General features: G+C 31.3%; 2 protein-coding genes across 2 annotated transcripts in view; one reads left to right on the top strand and one right to left on the bottom strand.

Annotated features, from left to right (window-relative positions):
• The window catches only part of LOC148275226 (coiled-coil domain-containing protein 174-like), a 31,036-nt gene extending 27,592 nt beyond the window's left edge, over window positions 1-3,444 (top strand). The window contains exon 6 of the mRNA XM_088235992.1: window positions 3,278-3,444. Coding sequence (XP_088092118.1) covers window positions 3,278-3,372 — 95 coding nt within the window. The 3' untranslated portion in view covers window positions 3,373-3,444. The remainder of the gene's footprint in view (window positions 1-3,277) is intronic.
• LOC148275225 (uncharacterized) overlaps window positions 1-22,488 on the bottom strand; it is a 116,740-nt gene that overhangs the window by 20,095 nt on the left and 74,157 nt on the right. The window contains exon 2 of the mRNA XM_088235991.1: window positions 20,886-21,139. Within this exon, the coding sequence (XP_088092117.1) occupies window positions 20,886-20,985 (100 nt within the window). The 5' untranslated portion in view covers window positions 20,986-21,139. The remainder of the gene's footprint in view (window positions 1-20,885; window positions 21,140-22,488) is intronic.

Below are 22,488 nucleotides of genomic sequence, written 5' to 3'. Positions count from 1 at the left end.
AACCGAAGGGCATGTATGACAAGATGTATGAATGTGAAAGAGGCTAGGAGTGTATGCCAGGATAGACGTGTGTGGCGGTCCATTCTTTCTGCCTACCCCTACGGGGAAATGGCGTGATGGTAGTAGTAGTAGTATGCTTTTTATTGTTTCTACATTGTATACAAAAAAGCGTTGTTAATATTTTAAATTTTTACTCACTATGTTTGTACTTACCTGTAAATTTTTTGTAAATGCCCCTTGGGCGTATTGTAAAATTAAATAAATAAATAAAAAAAAAATAATCTTTTAAAAAAAAATATCGGTTTAATTTTAACTTAACGATTTAAAAAGTAAATGTGTATCAGTGATTTCGTGGCTAAGATGCTTGCCTCACACATGGAGGCTCTGGTTTCAATTTCTAGCGAGGTTCACATATTTAAATATAATTTTACTGAAGCCTCGAGGTGTTACTAAAAATCGTTTTATTTAAATCGTTTTACGTTTTTTTACTTTCTTTTGATGTTATAATCTCTCGGAGTTATCATCGACCGTAAACTTACCTTTAGTGAACATATTGATACTATAATCACTAAAACTCAGTAAAGTCACTAAAACTTTTAGGTTTTGTTAGCAGGACATCTAGTGACTTAACTAATATGTTCACAGCTAAAGCACTCTTGTTTGTCCTCTTTTAGAATATGTCTCCGTGATCTGGTCTCCGTTTTATGTAGGCCGGATAAATCATATCGAATCAGTGCAACATTGTCTGCCAAGAAAAGTAACATGGATGATTGGCCTCGAGAGGGGAGACTACACTTGCGAAGAAATGGAGTCAATGTTAAAAATCCCAAGTCTACAAAAACGTAGAAATATCATCGACTCCATATTTATGTTTAATTTATTAAATGGCTTAATTATTGATGTACCATCGTAACAAGTGCGATTCAATAAATGTTCCGATCCGCCGGTTGCGAAATAATAATGTGCTGTTCCTTGATCAGCACAAACTATGGCTTGCATGCACCAATGTCCCGATTGTGTCGCATTGTAAACTCGAGACAAGATCTGGACTTTTGTGGTGTTAGCCTTTCTTGATTTAAAAAAAATCACTAAGATAGACCAGATCTTGTCTTGAGGTAGTAATTAATATTTTTTTTTGTCCTAGCTTTAATTTTCTTTATTTGTATTTTATTTCGATTGAACCTGTATGCATTATAAGGAAACGCGTGTGTCGCTTTGTTGAATGCACTGAATAAGTATGTAAATAAATAAATAGTGAATCGTTCAAAAGGTTTGATACTTAAATTAAAATATTATCATGCACAGGAAAATCTTTTTACACAGTGGATACGTTTCACACAGTACCGTATAAAAAGGGATTTTTAAAAAGATAAATGCTGGACAGGGTTTTTTTTGTAATATCGGGGTTTTAAAAAATAATATTGTTTTTAAAAAATATATATTTATACATACAGGTACAATTGAAAAAAAAACAGCTAAAGAAAATGAAAGCTAGGGCAAACAAAATCCTACCTCAAGACAAGATTTGATCAACCTTAGTGATTGTTTAAATCTATCTCTCATATTTTTGCTCACTGACAGTTTTTCGAAAACTTTCTAGAACTTTTTTTCTAAATTGCAGCTGTCATTTTTATTTTTAAAAACGTTCGATACATTATTGCCGGGTGCACGAGACAGTGAGACAGTACGGCCGTCCCGCTCGCACTCACGCGACGTCAGGGGGCGCTTCGCCGAATGGAGAGCCTTTGAGTGGAATTAAGTTTCATCTGTCGTGCTTGATTAAATTTGATATTTGCGGGACGTGAAACCAATTACTAGCAACTACGTCTGGCAACACTGGGACGAATTTAGAAACCATCCTTGACTGAGGCGTCTCAAATAATAAAATAAGGCAGTAAACACAGTTTTTTTTAAACCGTCTTAAAATGTACCGTATTAAAAAACTAAAGACATATAAACTTAAATCGATTTGAAATAAACAAAAATCAGTTAAAGTCAATAAAAAAATGGATTTACTTTATGAAACAGATAAATTATGAAATAATCATCATCCTCATCAGTGGCTCTACTGCCCGTTATGGGCCTTGGCATCTTCCAACATTTGTCGCCATTTTCCTCTATCCTGGCATATGTTCCACCAGTCCCTGATGACAATAGCATCCGCATCCCGCTGCTCTCCATCCAGCTAACGCTACGTCTACCCTGGGACGCCCTGTGAAGTTCCAAACTCCGTTTTTCTGCACAGCTCCGAATATCTTTCTTAGTATTTTCCTTTCAAATTTGAGGAGAAATGTCTCATATTTTTTACTCAGCATTCAGAGCCCTACGCGATTACAAGGCGTAATAGTGTTTTGTAGATGGTGGCTTGTTTTTCTTGACAACGGATAAAACTTTTAGCTTTGATAATACATGTTCTTCTTCGCCAGGTTGACCGTAAGTAAAGTATTTCCATGACGAGGTTCTCATCAGAATTGAAGAAGGGAGGAACCTTATCAGTATCATCTCAGAGAGGCGAGTCCAATGGATCGCCCACACTATGCGCCACGAGGGTCTCCTGCATGACATAATAGAAGAAATGGCCGAGGGGATTGATCACAGAGGGCGCCCTTGACGGAAGTATTTGGAACAAGTGTGCGAGGACTTGAACTTGAACTGCGCCTCATATGCTGAGCTGAAGAGGGCTGCAGAGAATAGAGCGCAGTGGAGGACGAGATGCGGGGCTTTGCTGCAAACCAATCCCCAGGATTGAGACTGAGAAGCAGAAGCTCGAGATGTCTTACCAAGCCAAAGAAGCATCTATTTGCCACGAATATTCGGCGTTCGATCTCAGTGGATGTGTCGTTTCTATGAATTACTATTAATCCTAGGTAGATGGAGTTGTTCATGCGTTATATTGCCCGTGAGCCTATGTTGATTGTGTTTGGGATCTGGTTATGAGTTACGGTTTTAGTGGCCGGCATTTGTTTATTCTTATCGGGGTTGAAGTCCTATTCCATCAGTAACTTTCTCCAGTTCAACAAAATTATGTCCTCGTCATCTGGGATCTGCCAATGATGTCAATATTGAATAATATGAGCATATATTATTAGTAGTAATATAAATGACAATGTTTTTTCAGGATTTATGACATGCCATTGGCTGGTTTCAGTGATCGCTTTACGCACTCTCTAAAAATCACTTTTGTGTCAAAATTTGAAAATAATATACAGAAGGTACTTCTCTATAAAGATTTGGACATATTTGGAGTATTGTTTACAAATATTTTTTTATTTTTCAGAGAAAGAGAAATATTATCGTCCTTATGATTTACCCAAATATTTAAATTTTGGGGGCATTTTCAACGAGTTGAAAACACCTCACTATTATTCGTGAGTTCGCGACACTAGCCACGGGACTACAATCTGGCTTATGGGACCATCACCCGGTTATGTCTGGCCTTTCTAATTATTGATTAAATTAAGTCTAAATTTAAAATAAATGCGTTGAATTAAGCCTCTCGCAGTGAACAAATAAAATGGCTGCGATATGGTTGCGGCATCAAAATTTGACGTTTTGAAAAACAAATTGTTTTTTATTTCTATTCATTATGAATGATTGATGAACGAGTTATTGTGTAATTTTTCTTGTTTTATTTGTACAGAATGATTTTGTTGTACGAATCAGTAGATAAATTAAAATTAATTTGAATATGAATGTATCTCTCTGGGCATGTGACGGTGTGATGTGAATAGTGTCCTATCGTATCAATTTCATCAAAATGGGTGCCGGGAAAATTCACTTTACTCAGAACACTCATACCCAGCGAGATATTTTACGATGCGATTCTGTTTTAATTAAAAGGCACGCGTGAAAGGCAGGAGCTTTAATAGCAAAAATGAATTGAAGCTAGTTATGCAGAAAGCCTCCAGTCCATAAACATTATTCGTCATAATCATCATACCCGTCCAATTCAGATGGTGCACAGGGCGCCCCATGAATACACTAAATGTAGCGTATATCTCATTTGTTATATGAATGTGAGGTGATCAGCTTTACTCTTTTGGCGCCAGTTCAAGAACATGAAATATTTCAGCGTAGAATCACCTTTTAAAACAATATTTCATTTCGACCTTCCCAGGAACCGCACCCGGGCCTTAACTTATACCTACGGGAGATAGGTCCGAATACACCCAGCAATATTGAAAATTATCGGTTACGTAAAAAGTAATTTTTATACGTCATTTTCTTGACAAAGTCATCAGAAATTGTACCCAAAACTTTATAAAGATTCAGAGCATATTGTGATGATAAAATAAATGATTCGAGATCTAGGAATAACTCTTGACTTACGCTTTACATTTCCCACTCATTTTAATAATATCAAAGAAAAAGTCCCAAAGATTTCAGGATTTATATGCAGAATATGTAAACCTTTTAAATATGTATCATCGATAATTTGTTGATACAATTCATTAGTTCGTAGTAACTTGGATCTGTAGTCTGGTCACCACATTACATAACTCACATTAATTTAATTGAATCTGTGCAAAAAAATCTTCGTTTTTTTTGCGGTATTTCGGCTATGCCATAAATTTCTATATGCACTTTCACTCATTCACGCGATAATCGCGTGAATAGAGTCATAAATTGGTAAATCAGAGGTCGCATTCAAAACTCTGGAGGTGTATTTCGCTTAAGGCGGTCAACATGCTGGCCAATACGTTGGCCAGCACGTTAGCACGCATTTTGATAAAGAAATCGCTTAACTGCCCACACGTTGGCGAATCGTTTAGTATCCGCCGGTGCGGGCCATTGTAGTCCGTAGTTCTACTCCGGTAGTTCGTGGCGTACTAAAAGCTAGGCCAACGTGTGGATGCGATGACCAGCGCTCGACCAGCGCTCGACCAGCGCTCTTTGATGTGTGTTAAGAAACCCACAATAGACGGACCGCTAGCAAGTGTGCTAGCTAGCGTATGTGCCAGCCCATGTGCCAGCTTCGCCAGCCACAAATAGCCCCTCTACACCTTGACCGATGCGACGGATAATATAAGAATCGTTTTGATATGCGGGTTCGCGGCGTGTTTTGATATGCGATTACATTATACTAAAATTAGTTTTATTTAAATTTCTTAATTATACAAAATCATAATTGACAACCTCTTCTTTCGCTTATACGTAAGATAAATAATTGTTTAGTCTTCTGTCTAACGATATCGGTCACGAAGAAACCCGGCCACTATTATAAAAATTACAAATATATAATGAATGAAACTTAATATAGTATTTTTCTTATTGTGATAAAAATTATTTAGTAAAAGGGAATTGTTTTTCAACACTAAATGCATTCAAATGTGTAGATTTTTTTTGTTTATCAATAAATTGTATTATTCAAAGTTTCAGTTAGTTGCTTTTTGTGTAACTGCGTTCAATTTGTTACTGGAAAATGTCATCACCCTTAAAATTTTATTGTTCGGAATCAGACATGTTTATGTAATTTTGGAAGTGTAGTTTTATAAGTTTTATATGTACTTTAATGATTGAAAATCAGTAAAAACTATCCCAGTGATTCAAACATGAATAATATTAAGAATGGTTTCAGCGAAATGATTTAAACAAGTATTTCACACAATTATATCCAAAAATACATTATTTCGTTTTGTTTTTATTGTTTTTTTGCTTAAATATGTACTTTATAAATGTAATTTTTAAATAATATGTAATAATTTTATTTTTTTTAAATGTCGTCTTTGATTGTTACGAAGATCCGTTTCTCGTCGTTCCCGTTGACCCGGTACGCTGAATAAAATAATACAGCTAGTAACATCTTTGTTTCACACCACAAACAAAAATATATTACCTCCCAGGCAAACCGACAGACGAAACAGAAAAAGGGGTAAACATATACTATTTTGATTTGTGTAATGTAATTCAAACCAATTTTTTTTTTTGAGAGCCATGGTACGTAATTGTACGTAAGGCTTTAGCAGTAGAAGCAATACAAATAAATAAAATGCCTCTACTGACTTCTTTTTAACCTTTAATATACTGAGAAATGCGTTCAGAAAAATATCTCAATCCGATCTTTGTGGATCCTGCAATCAGAGATAAAGAGTGGGTCTAGTGCAATGTATGCTCGAAGTGGTACCATAAGGAGTGTGATCCTAGTGAGGACGATTCGCAGTTCAGGTGCGATTGGTGTGAAAATAATGTTTAGAATGAAATCGGTGTGACAACTCTCAATTATTTTATAAAAAATATATTTTAATTATTTTTTGTTGGTTTGATAAATTAAATGTAATAAATCAAACTTGATATTTTTTCCTCGTTTTTAGCTCCAAAACCTGCTAAAACAACCTGAATTATTTTTAAAATCTACAAAATTGCCTACTGTTTTCGGTATGTCTCAGAGTTACCCTTTACCCATGCGCATAAAAATACGATGTTGGTTATAAAGTTAAGAATATATTTATAACAGGAACACATAATATGCAGCGGTATGTCATTCTTCAAATCAAGACCTTAATATATTATATTATTGGATTTCTTCGAAGATTGGTGTCAAAAAACAAAATAACACCAAAGAAAAAATAAGCATGGATCTTCAAAAAGATAATTGGAATAAGGAAACATCTATTTGCGAAGTAAATGATAGAGAACATCGTTTTGTGATGAAAGTTATTGACAGTACCATGCCTAATAAAAAAATAATAAGAAAACTAACCAATAATGGTATTCAACAACTTCAAAAGTTCCTTGCGTGAACTTCAAAAATAGGGATACGACGCATACAAAGCTACTCAAAGAATTCAATAGAATGAAGAATGGAAAATACGAAAAAAAAAAATAGGAAACATATTGCGTCTAAAACTAATAACTTGTAGAGTAGTTAACATAATATAACAGAAACGAAGAACCTTTTTAGAGAAGGAAATATACAAGTCTAGGCATCCACAGTGCTTATGACCTGTCATTGGCTGGTTTAAGTGGCCACTTAACACACTGTGTAACATTCACCCTTCTGCCTATATTTTTATTTTTTTATTAATAAATTTCATAAAAGGTACATGTTTTTTTCAAATTATATACAGATCTACTTTTATACATCTAGTAAATGTTATCACTGTAACTTTAAAAAAAAGAGACTAACTCTTGTGCTTGGAGAGTGACTTACACTGTTGTAGTTGTTTATTTATAAGAGTTTATATAATTTTGAATATACGAGTATATGAGAAAAAAAAAAACAGAATATATAAAGCAAAAAACATAAAATAATAATACATTCATACTAATTCACATTTTATGCAGTTTTTTACACGTGTTCAAAAAATTTCTTTAGATTTACTTTAAATTTATTTTGATATATTATTTTTAATTGTTTTTAGTTCACTGAAGATATTATTATAATTTTTTACACCTTTGAAGACAAAGCTATTTTGACCATGACTTGTGTGGAATTTAGGAATTTTAATATTATCTGAGCGACTTATTCATCTCAAATTCTTTAATTTTTTCTTCTTTATAAATTTGTATAGTGAAATTTATTTTATAAAGAGTGTCTACCTTAAATATGTTGTATCGACTTTCCGTATTGAATGTTGAGGGTTTCTTTTATATTACTTCAATAATTAATCTTTGTACTATTTTAAGTGGGTTTAATATATTGGCATATTCACCACCCCATCCTACAATACCATATTGTAACAAAAATTGTACAATTGAATAATAAGCTATTTTTAAATTGTTGATTTTTAAAATATTCCTTAATCTAATAAATATATTTATACATTTGAACATCTATATTCCTTCAATTCTTCCATCTGTTGACGTTTGTGAAGCTAAAGACCTGAAACCTTTATTTATCATCTCTGTTGTATAATGTTAATATTAACAGCCCCCTAGGGGGTTGAATCCCGTCCTTGTCTACAAAAATTTGGACAAACTCAAAACATTGTTGTAATGTAGTAACTGAAATTATTTTTGTTCATATTGATTATAATGTAGGTAAAAGTTTAAGTTTTTTTTACAACTATCTAAATAAATACATTACATACGGTCGAGTAAATAGTTTAGATTTGATTTAGGTTACATACGAATACATATTAAAATGCATTTCTACCCTAATCGAGAGAACCGTCTCGTGACGTTAGCAATTCTACTAAACTCTACAAAAGTTTAATGTCACTACAACTTTGTACGCTATTAACTATTAACAATAATTTGTTTAACCTGTTAGCGTTTTAACAGTGAAGTTTAATTAATCTCTTAGAGTTTAATATATTAATTCTCCTAACTCTAACAAGTTCACTCTTCTCGTGAAGTTTGTAAGGCTTTGCCTTGGAAAAAGACTTCGGTCGTTAATAGGGTATCATTTTGGACGAAAAACAATACAATTTATCAAGAAAATACTTCATTTTTCACTTTGAAGCGTGTATTATTTCTCTTCGTGGTGTAGTTTGCTTATAAAAATAGGTCTCAAATGTTCCTTTAAATTGCGCTATTCTAAGATTATTCAATACCATTAGTCATATGGAAGGTATTAAATTGAAAAATATAATATGAAAATAATTTCCATACTTATCTCCTTATCCACAACCTAATAATGCATACTGCAAGGTAGGTGATTAGTCCAACTCCTGAGATTTTTTTTGCCTTTATTATTTTTGCAATTTTTGTTTTAACATTGCCGGCTTGGGTACATATCCAGTTCTAAGCCAGCCATTACATGTTAATATTATTTTTTTAACATATAAATTTATTTTAAGAATAAGAAACAAAGGAAAAAAAGATAATGAAAAATGACAAATAAATGATGGATGCCAAGGACTATGAAATATTACGGTGTAAAATACATTTTAAAATAAATATTTCTCGTCAACCTCACCATGAATCCAATTCGTGATCACGTGCATGAGGTCTGTAGTTGATTTATTTTGACAGAGGTAGAGAAAATATATTACAAGCACGTATTTCTTTCATTTTTAAGACAATTTCAATGCAAATTAAGTGGCATTTAGGTAAAGAGGTGCAAGTCGCTATTCGCTGATTGTGCACATTGTGCAGGGGAGCCATCTAAAGTTTCTTACTGTTTTATTTCTTTATTGTACAATATTGGGTGCTATCTCTGAATAAACTTTATAATAACGTGAAAATACACGAAGCGGTTCAAGTCATGTTGTGTTTCTTCTCATATTTAATTTTTCTATGTTTTTAAATGCTATTTTCACACAAGTTACATCTACTTTTTTTACCCAATAGTAGCATCGAATAATACGACTTTAACCAATTAATTTTATTATTGAAATATTGGAATGAGTAAACTTTTCCTAACTTGTATCTTTTCGTACAATCTTCCGTAGACCCTGTAGAGTGGAACTGCATACTTACCCCGTTTTCACAATTTTAGTGACATGTACATCTTCACCTAAATGCCACAGAATTTTCAGTCATAAAATTAATATTCATTCCTTCATTTCTCTCGAGTAAATTAGAATCCAGTATTTTATTCCATCACGTTGCGCGTTGTTTTAATTGGCCCTAAATAAATATTCAAAACTCTAATTGATTTTTGAAACACTTAAGTCCGAGCATTAATTTAAACACGGCTTAAAGTTCCCTGTAGATGGTCCTATCGTACTGACCTGTATGCTAAACAGCCTTTTGCAAGGGGATGAATTTAAAATGCAAATATGACTGTAGTACCTAGGGCACGTACTATGGAATGGCTCTCAGAATGAAATATGAAAGTGTTGTATAAAAACGTCCCCAGCTATGTAACATCACGTTAAATTTAACATAAATAGAGTGTATTTAACCCCTTCAACTTGAATGAATTTCTGGTAACATTAAAACATTTTGTATTCTGTATGTAGGTACTTAAGGAATTAAAAAATATTTTCGTTTGTTTAACGTACATTTGAATGGAAACTAAGCCTTAAATTAATAATTAATTTACAAAGTTCAAGTTATATGTGGTACTATCGCATAAATTCTATGGAATTGGTTTATTTGAATAAAATATTAAGTATACAAGTCTTGCCTGTACATTTATAAGGGTGCCGCATTAGCCGCATTTTAATTTTGGTAGGTTTTACTATAGTGAAAAAGTCTTGAAATTTGTGTTTTAAAAAAAAATAAACACCCGATTTGAACACGTTGAATTATTCGTTTTTTTATTTAAACGTAAAAATGTTATATGTTGAAAAAGCTTTACAATATTTGAATTTTAAAACTCCCTTCGGTCCAATGTATGTTGCCACGGTTAACATGCATAGAATTTTCTAAATGTTTATGAAGATATTTTTGTACTGAGTATGCTTGCGGGTTTATCCCTATATAGCAATATTTTGTTGTGTTCTAAATGCGATAGTAAACCTTTCGTAGTATTAGGTTATTTAGCACTTTCGCATTTCTGTTGCATGTCTTAATGTCAGAATGCCACCTTAACTGTAATGGCGACGCTGTTCATTCTGAAATGCCATTTATACAAAATCCGTTTTTGTAAATGTCACACCGCCGTTTTACCTTTCACAAAGGAATAGAAAGCCTTAAAATATTTCAAATCAGCTTGAAAAAATGTGTTTTTGAATGTTTTATATTAAATGTATGTATATTACTAATAGTTTAAATTAGTTCTTGAGGTATTATTAACTAACGTAAATCTTAAATGATGATGATGTCAGAGAGGTTGATGCATGCCACGGATTGGAGATTCTTACTGGATATTCAAAATAAAAATAATAAACAAAGAATAATTTAACGAAAACAAATGTCAATATGAACTTTCGCATTTTTAAATAAATTGTATATCTTTTATGTATGTATGTATGTGTGTGCACATGAGAATATGTATAAGTGTATAAGTATGTGTGTATATATATGCATAACCATATATCTATATATGTATCAATATGTGTATACCAGTAAAATTATATTTTAATTGTCTGCTCTTTCTATTAACTTTGAAATTATTATTATGTATTAAAATATTTAAGAATATTATAATTATTGACATTAAAATATTTTATTATAATATTGCCTAGCTTAGAACGGGGTATGTACCCTTGTTAGGTGGGCAAAGACTACAAAATAGTGTATAAATGATAAAATGTATAAATTAAATAAAAAGAGCAGGTGTAAAATTTTACATTTATTCCAAAGAATGGTAATTGTTTTATGTTTCATTCTATAATGTTTTTTTTTATTACATTGAATAAATTATACAAAAAATCCTTACGGATTATTTAAACATTGCACACATTGTTAATTATTGAATGTATTAAATATTTACGTCACACACTATATATATTTTACTTATTAAATGCTGTTTTGCTCCTAGGGTAAAAGCTGACCTTAAACCTTTTTTTTATTTCCTCGAGTAAAGCCTTGGATTATTATTTTGAGTATACTTTACCATAGATAATTATTATTTGATTACAATTGAAGAATAATATTATCTTTTATTATGTACGAATATTTTTTGTATTCACGTATGTGAACACATTAAAAACAATAAAAAAAACTCGTTTGTAAGTCCCGACATATTTTTTCTTGCAAATCAGGACATAAATATACAAATATACACACACATCAATGTAAATAAATATATAAATACACTTGAATTGACATAAATAAATAAACAACTTAAACTTGATAGCACTGTAGCAATCTACGAACTGTATTGTTTAGTTGATCATTTTTTTGATTTTATAATTATACAAGTAATCATTTTGTCATTAGCATTTAATACGTAATAACACTCGTATTGATTTTATCATTACGTCTCATGTCCGTCTATTTTTCTAATTTAATTATATATTGCTCGATTGAAAGCATTAAGTTAATATTTATTGCAATGAAGGAAATCAATCGCAAGGGCAGGTATATTACCCATATATTACAAAACTTAGGATATACGAAACTGGACTACCCGAAATTATTTAAATCCGAATATTTGTTTGGTTACTTACGTTTCATTTACCTTAGCAAGAAGTTTTATCCGCCTAATTTAAAAGTTTTAATTAACTCTTCCTCTCTTTAGAAATGGGGTTTTAACTTTTGAAAAGCGATTTCTAATGACTTTCTGTTTAGCACAAAAGTTTACATTTCTTTTTCGAGAAAACGGGGAGCTAAATTTAGTTTATCTGTGATTTTCATTTTGGAAGTTTCAAGCTATTTAACATTTAATTTAATAAAATTAAGCCCAACGAGTCAATTGCTCCAAAATGGCGAATTTTTTTTACGAGTTTTTAAGGATTTTAATTGTTAATTTTCTTTTCGTTTCTTCGTATTTTAAAAATTTATATCAGATTAATATTTTGTGGAATAACAACCAAAAACTACACGTTATTTAAAAAAATAGCCTTATGCACAACTGATAGTAAAGATTATGTTCCAAATTCTGTCCTTCTAACAGTAACACAACAGAGATGGAGAATATTTTAGAGACGGAAATATGAAAGTCTAGGCATTCACAGGGCTTGTGACCTGTTATTGCTTGACTTAAGTGGCAACTTTACTCACCGTTATTTCACATCCTAAGTTTGAACATCCACATTTCTTAAATTCTTTCATTTGGTTATTTAAAAACTAAATGTATCACAACAATATATAGGCCTAAAAACTTTTCTTACAAAAACAAAATAAATATATAAAAACGCTTTTAAGAATGGAGGAAGTGGTTAATCTAAGACTTACGGAGAAAAGGTCGTTAAGATCACATGCTACGCAGACGATGCAACCATAGTGGCGATTTCTGATGGTTAGAACATGTCCATTATCACAGTCAAAAGTTTAAATATTTTAGTGATCATTTTCTATTAATTATTTTGACTTGACTTTTCAATTCATTTGGGTCTGATTCGAGCGTAAAGTGATGCACGTTTTGATAAAATCTGCAAATTGATTTTGATTTACCCGTCGCTGCAGTACCTAGAGTCGCACTTGGGACAAGCTAGTCTGTGTTGATCAGTAGTTAATATTAGACACATCACTTCCAATTGAACAATTGGCGGTCACTGGGGCAGTATTGCATGACCACTGAATATTGAATACTATCCACTGTCTACTGTCCACCGATCAGCCGTAGTGAATAAGCAGTTTTTGCTACTGTTAGTGTGATCGTAATTTATTTTCATGTGCACACACATTATATAACGAAATTTCGCTCGAAAATTTCCAAAAAAAATATGAATTGTATTTCTTTTCAAAAACGAAAATTGAAGATTTTTTTTCGCGGCATTTCTTTTGTTCAATTTATTATTTTATAATAATTTGATCAAATTTGACTTTGACATTTCTTTTGTTCAATTTATTATTTTTAAATAATTTGATCAAATTTGACTTTAAAACTAAGTCTTTTTATGAAATTCATTGCACAAAAGTTTGTTTCTTATTGTAAGAGGGGCAATCTCTTGGTCGAAAAGTAATTATATTTTAGTTATGTAAAACTTTAAAGTATATTTTATATCATAAAATACCTATCAAAATGATTAATTTTATCTAATGCATGTTTACTTATTTTTTTAATTGCGCAATTAATTAAAAAACGGCGTCTTGAAACGGCTAGATCTTATGATTTCCTTACTTTTTGTCAGACTACAGCATTAAGGATGGCGAACATCGACAAAATGATTGCCATATAAATAGGACATTTTTTTCAATGATGGAAGCAATGTCATAATTTTATTAGTATATGAACACGTTTTTCAAAATGATATTTTTTGTGATATTTTACAATTATCTGAGGAGTGAATCAGATAAAGAGGAAAATTTTGCGTAAAACTGTATCGGAAATTAATTTTTAAAATGCCTACTCGTTTATGATTTGTATTTTGTTGTTTTGATTTATATTTTTTACTATCGTTATGTTGGCTAAGGTACAAATATTTTTAACGAAATAAATTAAAACTCTTACTTGAATACACAAGTAAAATTATTCCATCGCGTAGAGTTTTAAACAATATTTTCCCTTGGGATTTTGATGTAATTAACCCAGCACGTCACTGAAAAAACTCATTTAAAAAGACGCTGACAAAAAGTAATTTGGATGACGTACGCCACTTGAAATTACAAATATGTTATGTTCCGCGAGTCTTACACAATATTTTTACAAGGCTGTTTAATGTTTAAGCAGAGGAAAGCTTAATAAAACCTGTAAAGTTCGCTTACCTTAGTTTATTTTAAGTGTATAAAAAAATAATATTAAGAATGTTTTTTCTTCTTTTATATTTGAAACACTAACTTTGTCTAGATCTTTTTATATCTTATTCCCGTAAAACATTCGCGTTTGTCAGTGGAAGCTCTCGCTTATATTTTATCGTAATTAATTTTAAAAAAGGACGAACGATACTTAAATTCATGAATTCTGTGATGGCAGCTACGTAAGCTATCATATGTTCAAAACATCAACTTTTCAGGAGAGCTTTTTAAAGATATTTTTGTTCACCCAAGTTACAATTCTAATGCCATTAATTAGAATTTTGGATTGTACTTCTAAAAAATTCTGTGTTTTCGAATGCCGTTTGAAAATTATGTGTACAATCAGGACTTTTTGAGATTTCGTTGGTACGACTTTTTACGTTGAATCCTTATCGGTTCAAAAGAGCGTATACATATAGCATTTACGTTTTTTTTACATGGAATCTGCATTCATTCAAATGACCGTATGTATAACTTACGATTATTGGTTGATTTTTTGAACTAATTAAATGAACGCGTGAGTTACACACTATGATTATTTCTAGTAAAAAACAATGTATTTCATGCGATAGTTTTGAACATGTTTGAATAAATACCATTTAAGTCGTATTGTTCTCCATGCTTAGATTTTTTTTGTATCACATACTTTTTGACCTCTTAAATACTTATTTTTGGACGATCTATTCGCAAAATATAAGACGTTTTATGGATTTTTTTTGTTTTTTTCGATATATTAAAATTTTGAATAAAAGGATTTTAAGTTATCGTAGTTGTCTAGGATTCATAGATCATAATCGTTGACACACACGTGCTAAAACGCTTCACTTGAAATAGTGCCATGACCGAAGAAAGTAATGTCATTATTTTGTATACAATCCAATATAACATATAATGCAACTCTATCAGTATTGCACGTGAAATCAGGAGCATCGTTCTGCAGTACATTCACATCGTCTCTACCATAAAGAAATGAATTACAAAGGAACCTTGCCTATAATGAGACTACAGGGCGTGGCAACGACAGTCAGTCAGCCCAACAAGTTCAGTCGACTAGTCAAGTCAGTCAGTCAGTTCAGTCCATCTCGACGCAGTCACTTAGTTCCAGCTTGCAGTTCAAGTGCAGTTATATCAACTCCTAATCGCCGTAACACTCGTTCGACACAATTCATTATTTATTCGCTATGTAATAAATAACCATGAAACTACAGCCACATGTCTTCGGCTAATCTCTAACTGGGGTAGGACCTAAATCCTACATTTGTCTACACGATACTGTTAAAAAACGAAATTAGACATTTTGTGGGATACGATAGTATACGTAGCTGCCATCGTGCTGTTGAAGGGTTGTTTAGTATCTTAAATTTCATATCTTAAATCAGTGTGAAATGTGCTAGTGTCTCTAATCTCTTCTTACGACTCTACAATGTATTATTCTAATATCATAAATCTGATTGATTTTACCAATTTAAGATTCAAGATCTTTAATCGCAGTCCAGCTCCATATTAATTTCCATAAAAACAAACGACATTATCAGTGATTTATGCGTCAGATTGGGAATATACGGTTCTCTCTCCCATTTGGATTTGATTTGATGGTATCGAGAAATTGTCCGTTCGGGAACACTAAAGGGTAGTTTCTCTTATCTTTCTTCTGCAGATGGTGCGAACAAAATCGCTGTCCTCGAATAAATTGTTTTTACGATTCAGTAAATGGCGATTGAACGTTATAAAATTAACATTAAAAAAAATTGTGTGGACGTTTAATATCTGTGTCCGCTACAAAATCTATTTTGATCCTTCTTATTCGTATTTAAGTTATTGGACTATGGCTTAGTTGATCTGTTTTAAGACTTTGGATTCTAGGGGTCGTAGCTTTATACCTCCTTTAAAAAGATTTATCAAATTTTATTTATTTATATATACGCCCAATGGGCATATTTATGGACACATTTGTACATAGAAGATTATTTAAAAAAAATTAGAAAGACACAATAGTTTTTAATAGACTTTGTGGGAGTGAAAGCGGGAGAGAGGTGTTTATAAATGAATTTGATTCAGTGATCGTTGGAAAGAAGACAACTTGTTATCAAAGAAATCAAGACTGGTATGTTTGTTGGAAGACCTAAGAATTCTGGGCATAGGGGAATGAAAACCATAGTTAGTTCTATGGTTATCGGTATGAAAGAGTAAGTTTTGTCTGAGGTTTCTAGTTGGGATATTGAATTTTATTGAGCTCAGTAGTTCAGGCGCATCAAAGAGTGAGTTGAGAATTTTAAATAGGACTATAAGGTCGGATTTATTTCGACGGTTTTGAAGAGAAGATATATTCAAGGTAAATTCTAACTCATTATTCGTATATAGGTCTCTTGACAAGCCCAACCTACAGCCTATCTTTCTCAAAAATCGATGTTGAACTGATTTAATACTCTTGATGTGAACATTATAATATGGAGACCAGATAACAGAGGAATAATCAAATGTTGGTTATGCAAAATAAAATATATTTTTCAAATAAAATTACTACGCTTGACATAATTATACGTCCCCCTCGTGGTGTAATGGGCAGCGCACTTGTCTACCATGTGAAAGAGATTCACATATGGTTAACATTAAGTATTAATTTTTAAAAAAGAAAAAAAATTCTCAGAGTAATAATACGCCACCCACTTATACGAGTACAGCCGCCCATACGGACAAAAACCATTCTATGATTATCAAAAACGAAGTAAACTACAGTTTACAGCAATACAACGGGCGGCAGGTCTCAACTCGAGAATTGGAAGCGCAAACCGAAACCGCCAGTTCCACGTTTGTTGTTAAACCAAAAACCATACCAAAAATTTGGAGAGTTTTTGTTCTATGCAAAAGTGCGAAATAAGGTATCTTTAAGCGTGTAACTCTGAGATTTATTTCATCATCATCATTCCCTTTCCGCACTTAATGGTGCATAGGGAATGCATTGGTGCACCAATCGCAGCGTATCTTGATAATTTTTGTTACATGAAGGCAAAACGATCAGTCTTACACTTCGGGTACCATTACAGGGGCTATGAAATATTCAAGTCTAAAAACACCCCTTTAAATTAATATTACATATCGACCATGTCGGGAATCGAATCCGAGACCTCTTGCATGATAGGCATGCATAAGAGGTTTTTTTACACTAGAATATTTTTTTACACTAGAAGTTTCTGGACTGGCGCCTGAAACCTAAGGATTTTTTAAAACCAATGCAGTGCCCTATGCATTATTAGATGTAGAAAATTAATGATGATTTTGATTATTTTATTATATTGGGGAATATTTTTTTTATGGTTAATGAATTTAAATAACGCAATATCGAATATTTTCCAATGAACATGGTTATTGACGAAGTAAAATCAGAATCGATTTCTAATAAATTTGGATATTTTTTTCGTAAAAGTATTTTTGTTCGGTTTTATTTTGTTATTTTAGTTTTGAAAAGTTCTGTGAAAATATTATCAAAGGGAGACAATGAAAACAATATGGCACCTTTCTACGAATCATGTCAGTGCTCTCAGCAGATGGCTGGTTAACCAAGAAGCTTATTAGAAAAACGAACAATATAGTATATTATTTTTATTTTTTATTATTAGTCTTTATTCAATAAAATACACATGTTATTACTATTTTGATATATTATAAGAATAAAAACATAAAGTATTAAAACATATATTTGTCCGGATAAACTATTAAATAATAGTTTGTCATCGGGTACTTAGACATTAGTTTTTATTAAGATTCAAATAAAAGAGTACAGACATAGTATTTTACACGTATAAAATAATGAATATACATAGATTTTTTTGGTTTTTTGAGAAAATAAAAATAAAGTTTTAAGAAGAAAGAAAGAAAAAAACTCAACAAAACCGAATAAAATCATTTAAAATATTTTTAAAAAAGTATAAAAAATAAATAAATTTAATAATAAACATATATTTGAAACTTATAAAAAATAAAAAGTAGTGGGTGCTCATAAAGGCAACCTAAATAATATAAAAATAAAAGAAAACAAATAAATTAATTAAATATATATCTACAAAACTAAAATTAAAACTACCTCTTAAAATTAAGATCTATAATTTGTAAATAAAATAAGAAAAAAAAGTGAACATTCTAAAAATATATTTAAGGAGACATAAAAATACTGATAGGTGAAAGTTTAACATAAAAAATAAACCAGTATCGAAGCGGTCTTCTAACCACTTTCGTAATAAAAACTTTTATTTATTTTTATTATGACATGTTTTTAAGTCAAGTGGCAGCATATTAAATATTTTTAGAACAATATAATCCAATGTACGCTGTTCATACATTTTTTTAAATTTTGGTACAACTAGACCATCAACGACCATTTAATTTTATATTATGAAATGATCCTCAATATTTCCAAAGAAAAACTATTGCGTAAATTTCAAATTCGTCAAAATACGTAAATAAATAATCCAATTATTTAATTAATATAAATAAATCACAAAATGTGATTTAAAAGTAAGTGTGCCTAAATAAAAAGTACTACTAAAATAACCTCTCAATATGGCTAGTTATAAGATGTTCCATTGATTTTATTATTTTAATTTTAATATATCAATGATTCTATTATTGTATTTTGTATATTTGATTATGCATGTAACTAAATTGGTATAGTTTATGTCTGTTTTTTTGGTATCTTTTTTAAATGTTATTATTTATTGTTTTATTATTTATTATTTATACTTATTTTTTTCGGATTGCTATTCTAGTTCATCACATGTAATTATAATTTAATTTATCTTACTATTTTTTATTCTTGTTAATTATTATGGCTTAACACGGGCACAGCCTAAAGAGCCTTAATTAGTTCACGGATACGTAAACGAGTGTAATTTTTAATGAATAAATAAATAAATGGTACCCTATACCTAGTAAATTTATGCTTTTTCCTTCCTCTCATCTTTTTTCAAATATAATATTTCTCGTACAATATCAAACGTTAAAAAATAAATATAATCAGTTCACGTTAGCGTTAGTTACTAAAAGCACTCGTCCTGTTGACACGTTTTTTTAAATATTTTTGTGCAACTATCACTGTAAAGGTACACACCTTTACTTGTAAGTGTTATACGTGTCCTGATGAATAGACGGGTACGTCTCGAAACCGGTAGGAATAAAAATGTCCGTAAGTGGTTTTATAAAAATACTTCTTTAATTCACTTTGTACAATCCAATCTGGCTTGGCTTAAGTGTTTAATTTATCAAAATGCTGATAAAAAAATAAGTAAAATAAAAAATGTGTTTTAAAAATAACTTTACTAACATTTTTTACTGATTTGAATGTTTGATATTCCTGTGTAATTTTTTTACTGCACTTACGACTAAAAGTTAAATGTTATACTCTGTTTTCGGTTACAGATTATTGCTTTTAAATAAAAACTACTTTGTAAATATTCTTACTTAAGTTTATTAGTCTTCCAAAGTGCATTATTATGTTTATAGAATTGGTTGACTTCTAGAACTCTATTTTAATATTTAAATCATGGTTTTTACTGTCATATATAATAATCCCAAATTGACTCTTTTGGATTATATACAGTATCAATAATAATAATTTTGGATCGCTTATTTTATTTATTAAAAAGAAATATTAGAGTATAATTAACCAAAATATTTCAATTTTGGTGGCCATTTTCAATGAGTTGTATATAACTCACTAAAAAATGAAAATGAAGTTCGGGGAGAGTGGGGTTCGGACCTGCTGATCCGTGAGTCCATAACACTAGCCACGGGACCACAGCCCGATTGACGATTATGGTATCATTTCGTTAAATTCAATGTCCACGCAGATGACGAATACAATAGTGTGTGAAATAGATCCAGAACTCTGGATGAGTTTTTTCGACTTTATCTTGAAAATGAAATCTAGTGTAGATAACTCCGTCTCAGAGTGTAGTGGTTGGTGCATTCGTCTACCATGATCGCGAGGTTCTTAGCTTGATTCCTGGCAGGGTGGACGTGAAATATTGATTTTAAAGGTGGTTATGCACTGCGATATTTTATCGTCCCTGGTCTGGAACGCGAAGCGTACGATTAATCACCTTTAATTACACTGGTTACGTTTTTCACAGACGGTGGAATACAAACTCTGTATGCTTATGTAAAAGTCACTGCATAACTCTGCTCCAGAATATCTAAGGAAACGTATGCGTTTCATGCGAACTAGCTGACAGGCGTCTTACGCTTAGATCAGCTGCATCTACGGCGAGAGGAATAGTTATTATATCTCTACGCAAACAGACAACTAAATTCGGTGAACACGCATTTGTGGTCGCAGGCCCTATGGCATGGAATGCTCTCCCAACGGAAGTGCGAAACTGTGAGAGTGAAGTGATGGAAAAAACTTAAAACCCACTTGTTTTCTTTACCATGTGAATAAATCCGTAGCATCTGATAACAAAGTAAATTGTTTTACTTGATTTACAATTTTAAAAACTTAAAATTAAATTCATCTATTTATAGAATTACTTTGTGAAGCGCCCTTGAGGTATTGGATTACGAAAATGGCGTTATATAAGTTATCCATAATAAAAATAATAATGCTTCCGTGCATATGCAGAATTGTATTTTTTACACGCCTGGACACAGATTACCAAAAAGCCTAAAAAAGTATATGTATTTTTTCTTCCTGAAGAAACAGGTACAAAAAGACTTACCATTTAGTATCATTATCCACGTAGCTAGGACTGTAGTGGCTAGACGTAATCTTGTATTAGTTAATCCGTTAATTGAACATGCCTTCCGTCTTGCCGCCATCTTGAAAGCTTTTCCAGGTAACTTCCGTTTCCTTTCAGTGCAAGGTGTCTCGCGCGTCTTCCCGCTTAATTTCTGGTTAATTTTAAAAGCTTTAAGCTCGGTGCGACACAATCAATTTATTTTTCCCTGTACTCTGCGAGCCGTCTCAGCATATCTGAAATAAGAAAGATTAATCAATTAGTTAATATTTTTACTATCGGATCTTAATTATTTTTTATGTCAATTATAAAGTTTCTCAGTTACCTTTCTAGACTAGCGTCTATTTTTTATTTAACTGTTTATTTTTATGCGACAATTTTTCTTCAATATTAGCTTGACAGTAACGTAATATTATTTTCTGGTTTAACAGAATCATAATACACACATACTATACAAAAACGTTATTACTAGCCCCCTTTCTAATTTGCCAATTAAATTATAAATTAAGCTTTTTTTTATTGGACGTATGCTTAAAAATTTTACAAATGAAAAAAAAATGTTTATTAATTTGGATAAAAATATCAATTAAATTTGTTGGTTTAGTTCTATTATTTATATAAAACTTCAAGTACAAGAGTAAGTTTTGTCAGACTTATTGCTGAAAGCAATATCTTCCAGCCAGCCAAAAAACTACTGGTAAAATTTTGTACATTAAAAAAATTAAATGTAAGGACACGTAATTATTTTCAAATCATAGATGTTTTTTAGCGGGCAGATAGAGCTTGCACACATACACTTACTAATGAAAATACTGATTTAATACACGTTATCTGATGAGGAAAGTGGGGTCAGGTATGAGTTTGGGAGGAGGCAGGAAGAGGATCCAGGAAAGAAAAGGAACATATATTTTTTTAGTGAAGCGAGGTTAGAGTTCTTAGGATTAGGTTCTTATTTTGTATCCCAACTCAACACAGGACTCTTGGCCTGATAGAGTTAGGGATGCGTTATAACTTTTTGTAATGTGTATTCGTATGAATGAATAAATGATAATGATATTAATAATAATAATAATTTTTCGATTGCGTTTGCCTCTTCAAGGAATCTTCACTGTGGATTTTTTTTACAAAAAAACAAATATTGTGTTGATTGATTTATTGATTGATTTGGTGTTTATTTTGTAGAACTCCATATTTAAACTTATAATTAGAAATCAAACACTGATTTGAGTCTACTGAATACTTTATTTTATTTTTACAAATATAAACATATAAAAATAAAACTTCGTGACAATTGTTTCGCCTTATTATATAAAAATAATATTAACTTAATATATCCTTATATCAAAAATCAATTAATGAACAAGTTCGCTTGCATAGAATTTTCAGGTCCAATTTCAATAAAGATTTCCAATATTTTAAAACAATATGGAATAAACGTAGCTTTCAAAACAAATAATAATAATGGAGCTATTTTAAAAAACTCAAAAGATAAGATAAATATTTTAAAAAACAACGGTATTTACAAACTTGAATGTAATGACTGTAATGCAGTTTACGTGGGACAAACTGGGCGCTCTTTCTTAAC

The sequence above is a fragment of the Micrasema longulum genome, unplaced genomic scaffold (assembly GCF_059751315.1).
Source record: "Micrasema longulum isolate JH-2025_06_02 unplaced genomic scaffold, ASM5975131v1 h1tg001485l, whole genome shotgun sequence".
NCBI classification, from domain to species: domain Eukaryota; kingdom Metazoa; phylum Arthropoda; class Insecta; order Trichoptera; family Brachycentridae; genus Micrasema; species Micrasema longulum.
Note: the sequence above shows the minus strand (reverse complement) of the source record. Positions and strands in the feature narration are given on the sequence as shown.